The following is a 20,814-nucleotide window of genomic DNA, read 5'->3' as shown; positions in this document are numbered from 1 at the left end:
GTTGGCGTAGTCAATTCAAGAAATGACTAATACCAAGACAACCTCGGTCAGGGCCTCCATGATAAAACATCTACTAATCTTCCTGATCCTTCGCAACTGGAAGAAGCAGGAAAAGACCACTGTCCCAATCTGGGCTTTCACCGACAGATCACTGCTAATGATGATAACCAGACTTTTAGTTGAACATGCTGGTAGTGGGGGGTTTCCCAGTTTGGTGACTAGAAGTTGGAATTCCAAGGGTTGGCTGGCCCACCTATAAGGATCAGCTCAGTTTTATAGGGTTTCAGCTTCAGATGGTTGCAGTTCATCCACTCACTTATAAATCACATGGTGGGTTGGAAATTAAGAAAAGAAGAGGCCGATTGATTGATGTCAAATATCCTCTCAAAGCTTCGCTGCCATATGTAATCGTAGGCAAGATTTTGGCTTGCACAATCTGGAGAAGAGGAGAGAGCCTCAGGCCCATATGCTGGGATTTTATTTGCCTCAAAGTTATCGCAAGAGTCATTTCTTTCCTTTTTATCGTCTCCAGCTGGCTGGATTATTGCCCCCCGTTGTCAAGGATTACCCCTAAGCATTTGTAGCTTGTTGAGTTTTGTATTTGGCCGTTTCCCAAGTGCCAATTGTGGGGTTTCCCCCCGCATCTTTTTATGGACATTGTCTTGTTTTTTTCCAATTTTACTTCCAGGAAGTTATCTTTTGAAAATGTATGAAGAATATTTAAAAGGCGTTGCATTCCCACATGCATGTGGTTGATTAGCACTACATTGTTGGTGTAAACAATGCTAGATAGAGCCTTGCCTCCTATCCTTGGGGCATGTGCAGTTGCGGGTCTGTGTCAGGTGGGCCATGTAGAGATTAAACAGGGTTGGGGCGAGCACACAGCCCTATTTGAGCCCTTTGGTGGTTGGAATACACCTTGACAAGCCTGTGCCATTGCCCAATTTAACCAGCACCCATGTGTCTGTATGCAGGGCTATTAGCGCGCCCAGCAGTGCTTGCAGGATCTTCCAGCCTGCCAGCATTTTCCAGAGATTAGCTCTATCTATGTTGTCAAAAGCAGCCTTGAAGTCTACAAAGCAGAGATGGATCGACTGTTTTGATGACTTTGCTTTGTCCATGAGCAGTGACAGTGTTAGGATACTGGTTAGAGTCCCTGTGTTTTTGGAGAAGCCGGTTTGGTTGGGTGGTATAATTTCTCGCTCAGCTGCCCATATCTAAAGTTCTTCTAGTAGGCTGCCCGCAAAATATTTGGCTTCGTTATGTATTAGTGTCATTAGGTGATACATTTTGTAGGGTGGATTTCACGCCGCTTTTGTAAATGGGCGCAATGATGGAACCTTTCCAAAAGGCCGGTAGTTGACCCAGATGTCTGACTTCCCAGAATAGTGGGTCCAAGGCCGCGGCCCAGTAATCCGGGTCCTGCTTAAAGAGGGCCAGAGGAATCCCATTTGGCCCTGGAGCTCCTTCTCTCCTGCCTTTGGCAAATCTGACGTTTAACTATTGCAATGTCAGGCGGTACTTTCATTGTAGTAGATGTCCGTTTTGATAACGGCATTTGTCTGAGGGTCTTCTTTATTATTAGTGGCCTGCGCTCGCCCTGTTGGTCGAAGTGGGTTGTCAGAAACTCCGACCATGTCTTTTCTGTCATGTGAGATGTCATGCCTCCATGTGATGGACGCAATATTTTATTCGGCGCGGCTCAAAAGCGTGTGCCATTTTGGGATTCGGAGTCTTGTAAGAGTTTCGCCCAGACCTCATCTTCCCTGGATCTTTTGTGTTCCCTTATCACCTTCTTGAGGAGTCCACCAGGTACTCAGAAGAGTTTAGATTATTGTGTTCTCATGCCCCAGGTAGAACTGGGATGGGCAAAATGAACTTTTTTTCCATCCGCGATAAGCAAATGCAATACTGCAGGCAATTCCACTTTCTGCATCCGGTTGCCAAGAACAGGAAAAAGGAATGAATGTAGAGTGAAATGCTGTGCAAACACAGGATTTGCTTATTCTAGACATTAAGTATTTATAACAGCAAGGAATCTGTGTGCTGTCTGGCACAGTGAGGGGCCCGCCATTGCAATTAACATAATGCTAATTACATGATGTTAATTATAATAACTGCGCCCTGACAGTGCTCTTCAAAGAAACTGTCCCAGCATGGAAGCTTGTTGGTGTTACCTGCCTGCCAAGAGTACCCTGCAGGTAGGCACTGCACACAGACTTCCCGGCTGCAGAAGTTGCTATGGAGGGCACTGTCTGTGGGTCTGGACACTGTATTTACGCAGTATTTAATGTGGTTAGCATTAAGCTAAATACGTCGATCAGTTACTCATAGTACTTAGAAAAGCAACTATGCTTTTTTGCTTTTTTTCCCGCTCATGGAGCAGTGGGTCTGCCTTGAATCCACGCTGTTAGTGAAAAAAAACCAGATGAAATTCCTGCATTGTGCTTATTGCACCGGAATTTCGCCTACAACTATCTGGTGGAATCAAAAATGTTGTGGTACTTGGGATAACGCTGACGTTTAATTATATCCTCCATAGTTTTGAAGTCCCGCTCTCTAGTTGGGGGATTAAAAACCTAATATTTATATAACTTTTCTGGGTGGAGGGTTGGCGGTAGTGAATGTAGCCAAGTCCTGGGGCTTGTCATTGAGAATTTGATAGTCATGCCTCCTATTGTCATATAGCTACAGTTGACTTTTTTTTTAAAATTTGAGTGAGCCAGGAATGACACTAAATCAGTATTTTATTTATTGATTTCCATTATCTTCATTTGAAATTCCTGTCTAGAGTTCTGCATGAATATCTCAATCATTGTAAACAATTTTTGCATTTTATAACTTGATATCATGCATTGTGTTAGATCTGGGGGTCTCTAGTTGGCAGAGGTAGGTACCACTGTCCAAATAGGGACCCTTGCTTCTAGTCAGGGTAAGGAGATAACCCTCTGAGATAACCCCTGCTCACCCTCTAGGTAGCTTGGCACGAGCAGTCTAGGCTAACCAGAGGAAATGCGTAAAGTATTTGTACCAACACTCACAGTAACACAGTGAAAACACCACAAACTGACTCCACAACAGTTTAGAAAAATAAAGGTATTTTTAATCTAAACTACACAAGACCAAAACGACAAAAAAATCCAACATACACAGTTCAAGAATATGGTTTCAAAAAGAGTTCTTAAGGTTGCGTTAAAATTCTTAGGTTGCGATAGAATTCTCTATCGTGCGATAGAATTCTCTACTGATGCGTGAAAAGTTCACAGTTGCGTCACGTTTACTCCCAGTACCTTTTAGTTGCAACAAAGTTCCAAAAGCAGAAGCTGGTGCGGTGGAAAACAAGCGATGCGTTGCTCCTGAGACCCTGGGGAGGCGATGCGTCAGCCCCGCTGCAGCAGCGGGCGTGTTGCGACGAATCCGGTCTGTATGGGGAGGAAGGCCACTTGTATGGATTCCGGTGCGTAGGTTCCGTAGGAAGTCTGTTCTCGCAAAGGCACGATGCGACGATCTCGTAGGGGCTGCGACGATCTCCGGGGCGACGATGCGCGGTCCAGCGGGGATCCTCTCTCTCGCAGCTCCTCGATGTGATGATTCTGCGACGATGCTCGCAGCGACGTGATGCGGTCCGCAAGCAAGTGGTGCGGCGTTCTCACCCAGCGACGACAGGCTCTGCGACGATACTCGCAGCGATGTTCGATTCTCCCGCACCGGTCTGGTGCGTCCCGCAAACGAAGGATGTGACGTCTCTGGCAGCGGCGTCAGGCACTGCGACGATCTCGACCTCTGTAGCGGCGGGAATCTTCTCGCACTGTCGGGGATGCGCTCCGCAAGCGAGCGATGCAACACTTTTCAAGTTCAAAAGTCACTCAAGCTTAGTTTCAAGCTTCCCAGCACAGGTACAACTTCCAGAGGCCCCACAACTGGATCAAGCACTCTAGGAAGGACAGAACTCTCTCAGCAGAGTTCAGGAAAGCTGGGGGTGAAGTATTTTTGTTCCTGGGACTTCAAAACAGGGAGCCAGCTCTTCTCAGGCCCTTGGAGATTCCTTCAAGACAGGGGACACAGCTCAGCAGCAAAGTCCTTCCCCTCTGCTTGGCAGCATAGCAACAGGTCAGTCCAGCAGAGCAACAGCAGGACAATCTTCCTTCTTCAGTTTCAGCTTTCTCCTTGGCAGAGGTTCCTTCTTGATTTCCAGGATGATCTAATTTTCTGTTGTCAGGGGTCCTGTACGTATACCCCTAAAGTCTTTGTTCTCTTGGTGCATGTGGGCCCTGAGCCCGGTCTAAACCAGTTCTGGGTGGATCCTGAGCACTTTGTTTTGCTGGCTGCATCTTTCCTTTCAGAGTGAGGGGCAGGGTCCTCAGCCGCCCAGCAGGGGGGTGGAGCCAGCATTGTGGAAGGCAGGCACAGCCCTATTCAGCCCAGGTGCTAACTCCTCCCACAACTCAGTTGCAAATGCAGTCATTCAGCCTAGTGCTGACTCATCCAGTCTCCTGGGGAATCCCCCAGCCCCTGTGACTCTCAAACCAGACAGTCAATACACAAACAGGCCCAGGCACACAGAAGGGTCAGACAAGAGAACAGCAACTTTCTAAAAGTGCTGTTCTCAAACACAGGATTTAAAAACAACCTTTCCTAAAAGATGTGGTATTAAATTCTGAGTTCAGGGATACTAGATACTTATGTCCTATCTTGCATCCCCCATGTTAACCTATGGAGCAAGATAGCCTTACAGTAGTGAAAAATGAAAATGGCTGCCATTCACTACCAGAGCATGTCACCTGCACTAGTACATGCTCTACCTTTTACATACACTGCACCCTGCCCAGGGGTACCTTGGGTCTTCCATAGGGGTGACTGATGTGCACAAAAAGGGAAGGGTTAGGCCTGGTCAGTGGGGACACTGACCAGGAGGACATGGCAGTTCTAAACTGCACACAGGCACTGCAGTGTCAGACCTGATACATCATTTTAGGGCTACTCCTGTGGGTGGCACAATCAGTGCTGCAGGCCCACTAGTAGCATTTGTCATCACCAGCCCTGGCACACCCAGTGCACTTTACTAGGGACTTCATGGTGATACAAATATGCCAAACATGTATATCCAATCATAATAACAATTTACATAGAGAGCATATGCACTTTAGCACTGATCAGCAGTGGTAAAGTGCGCAGAGTCCTATTGTCAACAGCCACGGGTCAGGAAAAATAAGGGAGGAAGAAGCAAAAAGTTTGAGGATGACCCTGCAAGAAGGGCCAGTTCCAACACAACCCCCTTCCAGCCTAAAGCCAGGGTAGACCAAACGATACCTCGATGGTGTTCCCTGCTTAAGGCGATAGAACACGGAAACTGGCCCACACAGCAGGGCAGTCCTGTTCTACGCCGTCCTCAACCCAGTTGGATCACTCTATCCATACTCTCAGGGTCCACCATGCCAATCCATGTGGAACCCTTCTCACCTGTGGACACCACCTGTGCAGCACCTAACCTTAATCTCCTCACAGGTGTGTCCCAACAGACCGACAGCAAGCCACAGTGACCACCAGCAGTGATCAGGGATGAGACCCAGGCCTCATGCCTCTCATGGCTCTCAAACCCCTGTGGTGTCAGAGGGTGGGGGGCAGTAGCCCCAGGTGCTTGGCACCCTTTGTCCATTCCCTCTCTTGTCATGTCAGGTCTAACATCCTGGCACTGACCCACCAGTCCCGGACCTGTATCCGGCAGCTGGACAGGAGGCTGAGGTGGGCTTCTCCACACCCGGTCCTCTTCTTCCTTGGGGCTCTGTACCCTCCAACCTGGAGCGGTACCCCCTTCTAGAATAGCCAGGGCACCTGTGGCAGGTGTCCCGCACCATTCATCCACCAGTTCAGGGGTGCTATCCTGCAACTGGTATTCCAGGTCAGGGGGGATACCCCGGGCCTGGCCCTCGAACCTAGGCTCCCAAGCCTCCAGGTCAGACAACGCCTGAACCTGGCTTCCCCACCCACGGACTAACCCCTGCAGTGGAACACTTGCCTGGCGCACCAGGACTTCACTCACTGAGGTGCCTATACTGGTAGACAGTACCCACCTGGCCAACACAACAGTGTGGCCCAGTCCACCCCCAGGGTGAGACTCCTGCCCTCCTTCCAGGGGCAACCCTGTCCACCAAGACAACCAAGAACACAACTTTCCTACCAGTTCAGGACCTCCCTCCAGCAACTGGTCTCCCAACCTAGGGTTTAACCCCTCAGGTTGTACCGGGGTCAGGGGCGAGGACTCCCTCCTTCTGCACCCCCTTCCAGAGCGCTGCACCCTCCCTACTGGAGGGGTACCCCTGGGAACCATATTGGTCAGGGCACTGGTTACAGATGCCCTTCCTTCCAGGTCAGGCAGATCCTGAACCTTGTCTCCCAACCCAGGGACCAAAATCTGCGGTTGTGCATTTGCCTGACACGCCAGGACTTCTGGGGACTCACACAGTACCCCCATGAGGGTGACACACAACTCATGTGTCCTGTGACAGTCTGCCTGGCGCAGATCTCCCGACCCCTGTCCACCTGACAGCGCGGGAAGATCCCCCAGGACAGAAGTGAGGTCACCATGGTCACTCACTGGGGACTCAGCCCTTTTGACTGGTCTCTGACCCACTGGTTCTCCCACTGGGGACTCCTTCCCCCTCTCACCCCTCAGTCTGGACTTCTGCACCCTCCCAACTGGAGTGGCACTGCCAGACACCAGAACTGATGGAGGCCTGGTTACAGGCACTCCCCGTTCAACAGACACTAGGAGATCCTCCTCAAATGGCCTACTAGTACAGTCTAGGTCCCCAACCTGGTGTTCCCTTAAGGAACCCTCCAGGCCCTGAGACTGGGTTCCGGGCACCGTGAGACACACCGTCCCACACTCATTCCTTCTCCACTGAGACCGGACATGAGCCCCTACACCCTTCCCACTACACTGGGACCTAACCGGGCTACACTGAACCTCTTCCACCTCACAGGTCTGGAAGATATTTAAGCCACTCCTTTTGGGATCACTCCCCAATGCCTCCTCAGGCTCTCTGGAATCCACCCAGAGGTCTGCCTCCACCGCAAGCTCTCTGGGATCAGAGTACTCACACTCCACCGGGTGTTGGCATAGCTCTGGAAAAAAGGGACTTAAAATATGCTCTCCAACAAATGAATCACACAGCCCCCCACAGTTGTTAACCAAGCTACCCTTTGCCTCACCCTCCAGTGCCTCACACAAGTACCCCACACCACTCTCCTGAGACTGGCAAGACAGTATCTGACTGTCTCTGTCACACAACCCACACTCTTCTGGCTGGTCTTCACACACACACACCAAGGTTTCTACCATGGGGGAACCCCTCTCCCTGTACCTCTCATCTAGAGCCAGTAGAATGTCCCTCCCACCACTAGGAATATGGTCCCCTGTGCCAGTAGCCCAATCTACTTAAGGGACACTGCCCTCCACTGGAACTACATCATAAACCTGAACCCCCTGGTGTATGTCGATCTCCTCCCTCAAGTCAGGCGCCACATCTCTGGGTGTTTGTACCTTTCTCTCAGCACTAGATATCATAAATATGCTGCCACCATCTGAGCTGGACTCCACCTCCAACTCATCAAAGCTCACCTCTTGAGCTACCAATGTTTCTTCTTCAGCTGAGACCCTCATGGCCTCACGCCTCTTGAGCTCCATCTCAAGTTTCTTCATTCTTAATTCATGGGCCAAGATCAATTTCAATTCTTCCAGGGCACGGGCATTTTTGCTCTCCTCCGCCGCCCTTTCTCTCTCTTTATCCATTTCCAATTGCTTCAGCTCCATTTCAAGCCTCAACATTTCTAACTTATGATCTCTAGCCCTTTGGTTTTCCTCCAACTCCTCTGGGGAAAAACTTTCAGCTGAATGGTTGCTGCCAGCCCTTGAGGCTGCTCTGGACACAGGCAGATCCTGTGGCCTGAAACCATCCCTTTGTGCATCCTCATCCACTTCTGCATCATCTGTCTCCCCAGCCTCTTTGGTCTCCCACCAGGCCATTAAGGCCTCCTGTAGCTCCTCCTTCTTGGATCAGCGCTTCATGGGGCATCCAAAGTTCCTGCATAACTGCCTGAGTTGACCTACTTTGTAATCACTTAACATTTCAATATCAAACTCCAGTTCTGCAACATCACTTGCTGGTTTACCATTCTGAGACATGATGCTTGGATTCTTTCAGGGTTATGATCAAAAATAGAACCAACCAAAAAAACAGTAGTATGTGGTGGCGTAGTGGTCTGCACTCACTAGTGATGTACACCAATTACTGTGGGTCAAGTACAAATACAAGTTCAAATCCCACCGCCTGACCACCAATGTTAGATCTGGGGATCTCTAGTTGGCAGAGGTAGGTACCACTGTCCAAATAGGGACCCTTGCTTCTAGTCAGGGCAAGGAGATAACCCTCTGAGATAACCCCTGCTCACCCTCTAGGTAGCTTGGCACGAGCAGTCTAGGCTAACCAGAGGCAATGCGTAAAGTATTTGTACCAACACTCACAGTAACACAGTGAAAACACCACAAACTGACTCCACAACAGTTTAGAAAAATAAAGGTATTTTTAATCTAAACTACACAAGACCAAAACGACAAAAAAATCCAACATACACAGTTCAAGAATATGGTTTCAAAAAGAGTTCTTAAGGTTGCGTTAAAATTCTTAGGTTGCGATAGAATTCTCTATGGTGCGATAGAATTCTCTACTAATACGTGAAAAGTTCACAGTTGCGTCACGTTTACTCACAGTACCTTTTAGTTGCAACAAAGTTCCAAAAGCAGAAGCTGGTGCGGTGGAAAACAAGCGATGCGTTGCTCCTGAGACCCTGGGGAGGCGATGCGACAGCCCCGCTGCAGCAGCGGGCGTGTTGCGACGAATCCGGTCTGTATGGGGAGGCAGGCCACTTGTATGGATTCCGGTGAGTAGGTTCCGTAGGAAGTCTGTTCTCGCAAAGGCACGATGCGACGATCTCGTAGGGGCTGCGACGATCTCCGGGGCGATGATGCGAGGGCCAGCGGGGATCCTCTCTCTCCTAGCTCCTCGATGTGATGATTCTGCGACGATGCTCGCAGCGACGTGATGCGGTCCGCAAGCAAGTGGTGCGGCATTCTCACCCAGCGACGACAGGCTCTGCGACGATACTCGCAGCGATGTTCGATTCTCCCGCACCGGTCTGGTGCGTCCCGCAAACGAAGGATGCGACGTCTCTGGCAGCGGCGTCAGGCACTGCGACGATCTCGACCTCCGTAGCGGCGGGAAACTTCTCACACTGTCGGGGATGCGCTCCGCAAGCGACCGATGCGACACTTTTCAAGTTCAAAAGTCACTCAAGCTTAGTTTCAAGCTTCCCAGCACAGGTACAACTTCCAGAGGCCCCACAACTGGATCAAGCACTCTAGGAAGGACAGAACTCTCTCAGCAGATTTCAGGGAAGCTGGGGGTGAAGTCCTTTTGTTCCTGGGACTTCAAAACAGGGAGCCAGCTCTTCTCAGGCCCTTGGAGATTCCTTCAAGACAGGGGACACAGCTCAGCAGCAAAGTCCTTCCCCTCTCCTTGGCAGCAAAGCAACAGGTCAGTCCAGCAGAGCAACAGCAGGACAATCTTCCTTCTTCAGTTTCAGCTTTCTCCTTGGCAGAGGTTCCTTCTTGATTTCCAGGATGATCTAATTTTCTGTTGTCAGGGGTCCTGTACTTATACCCCTAAAGTTTTTGTTCTCTTGGTGCATGTGGGCCCTGAGCCCGGTCTAAACCAGTTCTGGGTGGATCCTGAGCACTTTGTTTTGCTGGCTGCATCTTTCCTTTCAGAGTGAGCGGCAGGGTCCTCAGCCGCCCAGCAGGGGGGTGGAGCCAGCATTGTGGAAGGCAGGCACAGCCCTATTCAGCCCAGGTGCTAACTCCTCCCACAACTCCAGTTGCAAATGCAGTCATTCAGCCTAGTGCTGACTCATCCAGTCTCCTGGGGAATCCCCCAGCCCCTGTGACTCTCAAACCAGACAGTCAATACACAAACAGGCCCAGGCACACAGAAGGGTCAGACAAGAGAACAGCAACTTTCTAAAAGTGCTGTTCTCAAACACACGATTTAAAAACAACCTTTCCTAAAAGATGTGGTATTAAATTCTGAGTTCAGGGATACTAGATACTTATGTCCTATCTTGTTCCTATGGGAAGAAATGCTGTTAACCACTGTAGCCAGCATCCCCCATGTTAACCTATGGAGCAAGATAGCCTTACAGTAGTGAAAAATGATAATGGCTGCCATTCACTACCAGAGCATGTCACCTGCACTAGTACATGCTCTACCTTTTACATACACTGCACCCTGCCCAGGGGTACCTTGGGTCTTCCATAGGGGTGACTGATGTGCACAAAAAGGGAAGGGTTAGGCCTGGTCAGTGGGGACACTGACCAGGAGGACATGGCAGTTCTAAACTGCACACAGGCACTGCAGTGTCAGACCTGATACATCATTTTAGGGCTACTCCTGTGGGTGGCACAATCAGTGCTGCAGGCCCACTAGTAGCATTTGTCATCACCAGCCCTGGCACACCCAGTGCACTTTACTAGGGACTTCATGGTGATACAAATATGCCAAACATGTATATCCAATCATAATAACAATTTACATAGAGAGCATATGCACTTTAGCACTGATCAGCAGTGGTAAAGTGCGCAGAGTCCTATTGTCAACAGCCACGGGTCAGGAAAAATAAGGGAGGAAGAAGCAAAAAGTTTGAGGATGACCCTGCAAGAAGGGCCAGTTCCAACACAACCCCCTTCCAGCCTAAAGCCAGGGTAGACCAAACGATACCTCGATGGTGTTCCCTGCTTAAGGCGATAGAACACGGAAACTGGCCCACACAGCAGGGCAGTCCTGTTCTGCGCCGTCCTAAACCCAGTTGGATCACTCTATCCATACTCTCAGGGTCCACCATGCCAATCCATGTGGAACCCTTCTCACCTGTGGACACCACCTGTGCAGCACCTAACCTTAATCTCCTCACAGGTGTGTCCCAACAGACCGACAGCAAGCCACAGTGACCACCAACAGTGATCAGGGATGAGACCCAGGCCTCATGCCTCTCATGGCTCTCAAACCCCTGTGGTGTCAGAGGGTGGGGGGCAGTAGCCCCAGGTGCTTGGCACCCTTTGTCCATTCCCTCTCTTGTCATGTCAGGTCTAACATCCTGGCACTGACCCACCAGTCCCGGACCTGTATCCGGCAGCTGGACAGGAGGCTGAGGTGGGCTTCTCCACACCCGGTCCTCCTCTTCCTTGGGGCTCTGTACCCTCCAACCTGGAGCGGTACCCCCTTCTAGAATAGCCAGGGCACCTGTGGCAGGTGTCCCGCACCATTCATCCACCAGTTCAGGGGTGCTATCCTGCAACTGGTATTCCAGGTCAGGGGGGATACCCCGGGCCTGGCCCTCGAACCTAGGCTCCCAAGCCTCCAGGTCAGACAACGCCTGAACCTGGCTTCCCCACCCAGGGACTAACCCCTGCAGTGGAACACTTGCCTGGCGCACCAGGACTTCACTCACTGAGGTGCCTATACTGGTAGACAGTACCCACCTTGCCAACACAACAGTGTGGCCCAGTCCACCCCCAGGGTGAGACTCCTGCCCTCCTTCCAGGGGCAACCCTGTCCACCAAGACAACCAAGAACACAACTTTCCTACCAGTTCAGGACCTCCCTCCAGCAACTGGTCTCTCAACCTAGGGTTTAACCCCTCAGGTTGTACCGGGGTCAGGGGCGAGGACTCCCTCCTTCTGCACCCCCTTCCAGAGCGCTGCACCCTCCCTACTGGAGGGGTACCCCTGGGAACCATATTGGTCAGGGCACTGGTTACAGATGCCCTTCCTTCCAGGTCAGGCAGATCCTGAACCTTGTCTCCCAACCCAGGGACCAAAACCTGCGGTTGTGCATTTGCCTGACACGCCAGGACTTCTGGGGACTCACACAGTACCCCCATGAGGGTGACACACAACTCATGTGTCCTGTGACAGTCTGCCTGGCGCAGATCTCCCGACCCCTGTCCACCTGACAGCGCGGGAAGATCCCCCAGGACAGAAGTGAGGTCACCATGGTCACTCACTGGGGACTCAGCCCTTTTGACTGGTCTCCGACCCACTGGTTCTCCCACTGGGGACTCCTTCCCCCTCTCACCCCTCAGTCTGGACTTCTGCACCCTCCCAACTGGAGTGGCACTGCCAGACACCAGAACTGATGGAGGCCTGGTTACAGGCACTCCCCGTTCAACAGACACTAGGAGATCCTCCTCAAATGGCCTACTAGTACAGTCTAGGTCCCCAACCTGGTGTTCCCTTAAGGAACCCTCCAGGCCCTGAGACTGGGTTCCGGGCACCGTGAGACACACCGTCCCACACTCATTCCTTCTCCACTGAGACCGGACATGAGCCCCTACACCCTTCCCACTACACTGGGACCAAACCGGGCTACACTGAACCTCTTCCACCTCACAGGTCTGGAAGATATTTAAGCCACTCCTTTTGGGATCACTCCCCAATGCCTCCTCAGACTCTCTGGAATCCACCCAGAGGTCTGCCTCCAACGCAAGCTCTCTGGGATCAGAGTACTCACACTCCACCGGGTGTTGGCATAGCTCTGGAAAAAAGGGACTTAAAATATGCTCTCCAACAAATGAATCACACAGCCCCCCACAGTTGTTAACCAAGCTACCCTTTGCCTCACCCTCCAGTGCCTCACACAAGTACCCCACACCACTCTCCTGAGACTGGCAAGACAGTATCTGACTGTCTCTGTCACACAACCCACACTCTTCTGGCTGGTCTTCACACACACACACCAAGGTTTCTACCATAGGGGAACCCCTCTCCCTGTACCTCTCATCTAGAGCCAGTAGAGTGTCCCTCCCACCACTAGGAATATGATGCCCTGTGCCAGTAGCCCAATCTACTTCAGGGACACTGCCCTCCACTGGAACTACATCATAAACCTGAACCCCCTGGTGTATGTCGATCTCCTCCCTCAAGTCAGGCGCCACATCTCTGGGTGTTTGTACCTTTCTCTCAGCACTAGATATCATAAATATGCTGCCACCATCTGAGCTGGACTCCACCTCCAACTCAGCAAAGCTCACCTCTTGAGCTACCCATGTTTCTTCTTCAGCTGAGACCCTCATGGCCTCACGCCTCTTGAGCTCCATCTCAAGTTTCTTCATTCTTAATTCATGGGCCAAGATCAATTTCAATTCTTCCAGGGCATGGGCATTTTTGCTCTCCTCCGCCGCCCTTTCTCTCTCTTTATCCATTTCCAATTGCTTCAGCTCCATTTCAAGCCTCAACATTTCTAACTTATGATCTCTAGCCCTTTGGTTTTCCTCCAACTCCTCTGGGGAAAAACTTTCAGCTGAATGGTTGCTGCCAGCCCTTGAGGCTGCTCTGGACACAGGCAGATCCTGTGGCCTGAAACCATCCCTTTGTGCATCCTCATCCACTTCTGCATCATCTGTCTCCCCAGCCTCTTTGGTCTCCCACCAGGCCATTAAGGCCTCCTGTAGCTCCTCCTTCTTGGATCAGCGCTTCATGGGGCATCCAAAGTTCCTGCAGAACTGCCTGAGTTGACCTACTTTGTAATCACTTAACATTTCAATATCAAACTCCAGTTCTGCAACATCACTTGCTGGTTTACCATTCTGAGACATGATGCTTGGATTCTTTCAGGGTTATGATCAAAAATAGAACCAACCAAAAAAACAGTAGTATGTGGTGGCGTAGTGGTCTGCACTCACTAGTGATGTACACCAATTACTGTGGGTCAAGTACAAATACAAGTTCAAATCTCACCGCCTGACCACCAATGTTAGATCTGGGGGTCTCTAGTTGGCAGAGGTAGGTACCACTGTCCAAATAGGGACCCTTGCTTCTAGTCAGGGCAAGGAGATAACCCTCTGAGATAACCCATGCTCACCCTCTAGGTAGCTTGGCACGAGCAGTCTAGGCTAACCAGAGGCAATGCGTAAAGTATTTGTACCAACACTCACAGTAACACAGTGAAAACACCACAAACTGACTCCACAACAGTTTAGAAAAATAAAGGTATTTTTAATCTAAACTACACAAGACCAAAACGACAAAAAAATCCAACATACACAGTTCAAGAATATGGTTTCAAAAAGAGTTCTTAAGGTTGCGTTAAAATTCTTAGGTTGCGATAGAATTCTCTATGGTGCGATAGAATTCTCCACTAATGCGTGAAAAGTTCACAGTTGCGTCACGTTTACTCACAGTACCTTTTAGTTGCAACAAAGTTCCAAAAGCAGAAGCTGGTGCGGTGGAAAACAAGCGATGCGTTGCTCCTGAGACCCTGGGGAGGCAATGCGACAGCCCCGCTGCAGCAGCGGGCGTGTTGCGACGAATCCGGTCTGTATGGGGAGGAAGGCCACTTGTATGGATTCCGGTGCGTAGGTTCCGTAGGAAGTCTGTTCTCGCAAAGGCACGATGCGACGATCTCGTAGGGGCTGCGACGATCTCCGGGGCGATGATGCGAGGGCCAGCGGGGATCCTCTCTCTCGCAGCTCCTCGATGTGATGATTCTGCGACGATGCTCGCAGCGACGTGATGCGGTCTGCAAGCAAGTGGTGCGGCGTTCTCACCCAGCGACGACAGGCTCTGCGACGATACTCGCAGCGATGTTCGATTCTCCCGCACCGGTCTGGTGCGTCCCGCAAACGAAGGATGCGACGTCTCTGGCAGCGGCGTCAGGCGCTGCGACGATCTCGACCTCCGTAGCGGCGGGAAACTTCTCGCACTGTCGGGGATGCGCTCCGCAAGCGACCGATGCGACACTTTTCAAGTTCAAAAGTCACTCAAGCTTATTTTCAAGCTTCCCAGCACAGGTACAACTTCCAGAGGCCCCACAACTGGATCAAGCACTCTAGGAAGGACAGAACTCTCTCAGCAGAGTTCAGGGAAGCTGGGGGTGAAGTCCTTTTGTTCCTGGGACTTCAAAACAGGGAGCCAGCTCTTCTCAGGCCCTTGGAGATTCCTTCAAGACAGGGGACACAGCTCAGCAGCAAAGTCCTTCCCCTCTCCTTGGCAGCAAAGCAACAGGTCAGTCCAGCAGAGCAACAGCAGGACAATCTTCCTTCTTCAGTTTCAGCTTTCTCCGTGGCAGAGGTTCCTTCTTGATTTCCAGGATGATCTAATTTTCTGTTGTCAGGGGTCCTGTACTTATACCCCTAAAGTCTTTGTTCTCTTGGTGCATGTGGGCCCTGAGCCCGGTCTAAACCAGTTCTGGGTGGATCCTGAGCACTTTGTTTTGCTGGCTGCATCTTTCCTTTCAGAGTGAGGGGCAGGGTCCTCAGCCGCCCAGCAGGGGGGTGGAGCCAGCATTGTGGAAGGCAGGCACAGCCCTATTCAGCCCAGGTGCTAACTCCTCCCACAACTCCAGTTGCAAATGCAGTTATTCAGCCTAGTGCTGACTCATCCTGTCTCCTGGGGAATCCCCCAGCCCCTGTGACTCTCAAACCAGACAGCCAATACACAAACAGGCCCAGGCACACACAAGGGTCAGACAAGAGAACAGCAACTTTCTAAAAGTGCTGTTCTCAAACACAGGATTTAAAAACAACCTTTCCTAAAAGATGTGGTATTAAATTCTGAGTTCAGGGATACTAGATACTTATGTCCTATCTTGTTCCTATGGGAAGAAATGCTGTTAACCACTGTAGCCAGCATCCCCCATGTTAACCTGTGGAGCAAGATAGCCTTACAGTAGTGAAAAACGAAAATGGCTGCCATTCACTACCAGAGCATGTCACCTGCACTAGTACATGCTCTACCTTTTACATACACTGCACCCTGCCCAGGGGGGTACCTTGGGCCTTCCATAGGGGTGACTGATGTGCAAAAAAAGGGAAGGGTTAGGCCTGGTCAGTGGGGACACTGACCAGGAGGACATGGCAGTTCTAAAGTGCACACAGGCACTGCAGTGTCAGGCCTGATACATCATTTTAGGGCTACTCCTGTGGGTGGCACAATCAGTGCTGCAGGCCCACTAGTAGCATTTGTCATCACCAGCCCTGGCACACCCAGTGCACTTTACTAGGGACTTCATGGTGATACAAATATGCCAAACATGTATATTCAACTGAATGTGAGACTAGAAGGATTCTAGTCCCATCCCTTGTATGGCACACACATTCGCGAAGTTACTTTCATAGAAGAAAGACTACTTCTATACAATGTTCGTATACATTTCTTTGAGTTTATTTTAGTGTTCGTTTTTTTAAAACATGTTCCGTTATTTTCTTAACTTTCAGAAAATTCAGGCTCGGGCTTGTTTATAATCCACATTTCCAATGCATTTCGAGCATTTGATATGCTCTTCATCAGGGAAATAGACACTAAAAATAATAATATATACAAACGGTAATTAATAGTAATCGAATTAACTGTTTGCATCATGTTAAGAAATTAAGTAATGCAGCATTTCAACAAAAATAGTCACACTACACAAACATGTTTAACCGTTGTAAAAGACCTTTGTGAAAGACCTAATGCGAAGGTACATTACATTCGTGCTGTTTACATGCATAAATGCGCAATGATTCAAACCACAATGTAAGTTTAAAGACACTTTGATTCTCTTACATGCCCTTCGTGATGCGGTGTTTTTGGAATCTGCAATGAAACAGGGAAAACAAGGAAGGATTCGTCAGTGCCTGTGGGCAATGTGTTGGTGCGTGAGGTTGGTATGAGCTTAAACGACGGGGAGCAGTTGTTGATCAGGTTAGGTTCATGAAAGCTGGAGTGTAACAACATGTTATTCCTGTCTGTGGGTTTGACATACAGGTCTGTGATGAATCCGTTTGGTGTTATTGTTATTTTCACATCCAAAAAATTAACTGTGGTGTCCGACATGTTCCATGTAAGTTGGATTCTTTGGTCTATGGAATTGAATTTCGTGAGCGCCATAGTCAGTGACTCTTCCGTGTCCGTCCATATGATGAAAAAGTCATCTATGTAGCGTAGTATCATTCTCAAATGGTTGGTCCATCCGGGGTCTTTCAAGATGTGTTGGGTTTCGTACCAATGCATAAAGATATTGGCATACACAGGTGCCGCCGAATTGCCCATTGCCATCCCGGTGAGTTGTTGGTACCACTTATCGTCAACTTTGAAATAGCTGTGATACAGCGTGAAATACATAAGTTCCATAAGGAACAGCTGGAAATCTTGGTCCAAGGTCGTGTTCAGTAAAGCTGATTCCATCGCTTCAATCCCCTCTGTGAAGCATTCTTCCACATAGAAGTCAGACCTAACCCCAATCGGCATAGTCTGCTTTCTACCTCCATCCATGGGCCAAACCACGTGACACCTAACATATTGAACGGCAGAAACGCGGGAAACCATTGCGTCGCCGGCGTTGCGCAGAGCAGATCCCCGGATAGCTTTCACCTAATCGTTTTGATACAGGTTAGTGCTCCCCGTCGTTTAAGCTCATACCAACCTCACGCACCAACACATTGCCCACAGGCACTGACGAATCCTTCCTTGTTTTCCCTGTTTCATTGCAGATTCCAAAAACACCGCATCACGAAGGGCATGTAAGAGAATCAAAGTGTCTTTAAACTTACATTGTGGTTTGAATCATTGCGCATTTATGCATGTAAACAGCACGAATGTAATGTACCTTCGCATTAGGTCTTTCACAAAGGTCTTTTACAACGGTTAAACATGTTTGTGTAGTGTGACTATTTTTGTTGAAATGCTGCATTACTTAATTTCTTAACATGATGCAAACAGTTAATTCGATTACTATTAATTACCGTTTGTATATATTATTATTTTTAGTGTCTATTTCCCTGATGAAGAGCATATCAAATGCTCGAAATGCATTGGAAATGTGGATTATAAACAAGCCCGAGCCTGAATTTTCTGAAAGTTAAGAAAATAACGGAACATGTTTTAAAAAAACGAACACTAAAATAAACTCAAAGAAATGTATACGAACATTGTATAGAAGTAGTCTTTCTTCTATGAAAGTAACTTCGCGAATGTGTGTGCCATACAAGGGATGGGACTAGAATCCTTCTAGTCTCACATTCAGTTCATCATAGCTTTGACGTCGTAGGACCCTCGACGCCTCCTTGTTGTGCACCACCAATTGAACAACATAAAGACTATCTACCAAGTAAAATTATAGCAGTGCATCCATCCTAAACTATTAAAAACATGTATATTCAATCATAATAACAATTTACATAGAGAGCATATGCACTTTAGCACTGATCAGCAGTGGTAAAGTGCACAGAGTCCTATTGTCAACAGCCACGGGTCAGGAAAAATAAGGGAGGAAGAAGCAAAAAGTTTGAGGATGACCCTGCAAGAAGGGCCAGTTCCAACACATTGATAATGAGCAAAATCAAACAGGACATAGAAGCAACCCCATTGCTTCCCCACTCCACCGATTGCACAAAGAGAACCACTAAAATCAACAACCTCCAACCATCACTTCTGGAAACCTCACAAATATTCGTCAAGCCCCGGGCAACCTCAGCTACCACGACCCCGTCACCCACACCTATTTTCTCATCAATATCCTTGAAAGAGCTGTAGCCTTAAAGTATCAAACACACTAGCACAAATTACATGGTAATCATAGATAAAGTCCATTGTAAGAGAGATAGAAAAGGTCTTTGCCACCAATAGTCATGAAGATGAGAAAGAGATGACTCTTGTTCATGCTCTGGAAGCTAAGATTTTGCTTTCTGCATGTGCCCCCTGTGCATTGCAATGGGGAACATACTGCTGCATATTCTGCTGCTAACAACTTAGATATTAGTCTTCTCAGGTGGCAGCTTCCAGTATTACTGGCCACACTTTCCATGGCCATGTTACTCTGGGGGTGACAAGTTGCCTCTCTTTTTCATACAGTGTGCATTTTGGGATTTTGGAATGCTCTTAAGCTGTTCTGGCTAAAATTCCATTTGTATCAGTTTATGACCAAGGATAACTGGTGCAGAAATGGATTCCTTCTTTATACTGCTTGCACATGCAATGCTTCTTTATTGCAACTTAATCACTCTTTCTTTCATATACATACTAAGTGATCTGTTCTTCTTGCCAACACAGTGTTTCTGTTAGATCTATATTCTTTCCTCTTTGAATTCTGCATTGTCAGCCATTCCATTAATACTGCTGTATCATCTAATTAGCTGTGTAAACCACTTTTAAATTCTACAGATGGAATTCGCAACTGGACATAGACAAAATATCTTTGGGCGATTCAGTCAATCCCCATCTGACCTGGTGATCATTGAACACAACAGAACCTCACCTGATCCAGTGATATTGGCAATGGAGGGAAAATATGAACCAAGAATGCACCAGTCATTAATGAGATTAAAATTACTCTTGTGCCATCTGGATTGTGGCCACATGATATACATTTACATCCTAAAGTTGGAACTCATGTGTTGCATTTATACTTTGACACAACATTCACTGGCAAGGTAAAATGCACGCTTCAAAATTATTTTGTGAATATGTAGTTGTACTCAATTCTTACCTAAAAGGCATGACCATACAGGCAACGAGAAGATCCGCCATAGCCAATGACATGATGAACATGTAAGTGACAGTGCGAAGTCTCTTTTCCACCGCAGGGCAGATAAAAACCACAGTATTTCCCAGGAAAGTGACTAAGTCAATGATGCTGAGTAACAATCCAACTGCAACTTGATGAGGAGCGATCTCTGCTCCCGTCCTGTTTCCTTCTCTTATCTTCAAGGAGCAGGAGAAAGAAGAGTTGGGAAGTAGGGATATGTTTGTGTCCACCAGCATCTTCTTCCCACCTAGACCTGTGGAAACACACATCAGAGATAGCATTAGAATATATGTTTCATTGCTGCAAAGAATGAAGAAAAATAGTCATGGGTCAAAAAATCTTCTATATATATAAAAACAAAAGTATGTCTGTTTGTCCTTCATGCATTACTACACCATTCATCCGATCACCATGAAACTTTGGGAAGTTGTTGAGTACACTCCCGCGAAGGTTTCTGGCAAAAAAAATAATAATACATTTAAAAAAAAATATATATATATTTGTTAAAAGTTGTTGAGTACACTCCCGCGAAGGTTTCTGGCAACAAAAAAAAAAAAGTTAAATATCGGCCCCCCGGCCCCCCAGGGCCCTCATAATCTTTCCAATACTGAACGTTTACAGTTTCCAGGTGCGACTCGCTTTTGCAATGACCATCAACAAAGCACAAGGACAATCGCTGTAAGTGTGTGGACTAGATTTGGAGAATACGTGCTTCTCACATGGACAACTGTATCTGGCCAGCTCACTCGTCGGAAAACCTTCTGATTTATTCATGTACGCACCAGACGGAAAAACAAAAAATACCGTGTATCCACAAGCACTCGAATAAATAAACAGAATTAAAACAACACTTTAAAATGTTTTCCATATTAAAATGAATAAGTTTCAATAAAAATGACACAATGTAAATTGAATGTTATCATAAGAAGTTTCCTTAAATTTCCTTTGTTCTGAGATCGCAGCAACGCGCGACAGGTAAGCTAGTAATGTAATAATTGTTTTCTGTTCTTTAAATTTTCAGGAAATGGACCAAAAATATAAAGACATCAGAAGAGGCCCTGAAAGATGGCATGGATCTGAAAAGCCTCAGGGCCTGTTGGTGGGTCAATAGAAGTCCTTACACTCCTGGAGGTGCACCCCTTGCCCCATGTAGATATACCTGCCATGTTGGAAACTATCTCTTTGCCAAAAGTACATC

General features: G+C 48.3%; 1 protein-coding gene across 1 annotated transcript in view; it reads right to left on the bottom strand.

Annotated features, from left to right (window-relative positions):
• The window catches only part of LOC144821870 (histamine H2 receptor-like), a 272,545-nt gene extending 252,693 nt beyond the window's left edge, over positions 1-19,852 (bottom strand). Inside the window, exon 1 of the mRNA XM_078679028.1 lies at positions 19,578-19,852. Coding sequence (XP_078535154.1) covers positions 19,578-19,852 — 275 coding nt within the window. The remainder of the gene's footprint in view (positions 1-19,577) is intronic.
• Positions 19,853-20,814: the final 962 nt, after the last annotated feature.

Source organism: Lissotriton helveticus, chromosome 2_2 (genome assembly GCF_964261635.1).
Source record: "Lissotriton helveticus chromosome 2_2, aLisHel1.1, whole genome shotgun sequence".
Classification (NCBI taxonomy): Eukaryota; Metazoa; Chordata; class Amphibia; order Caudata; family Salamandridae; genus Lissotriton; species Lissotriton helveticus.
This window is presented reverse-complemented; position numbering and strand designations above follow the sequence as displayed.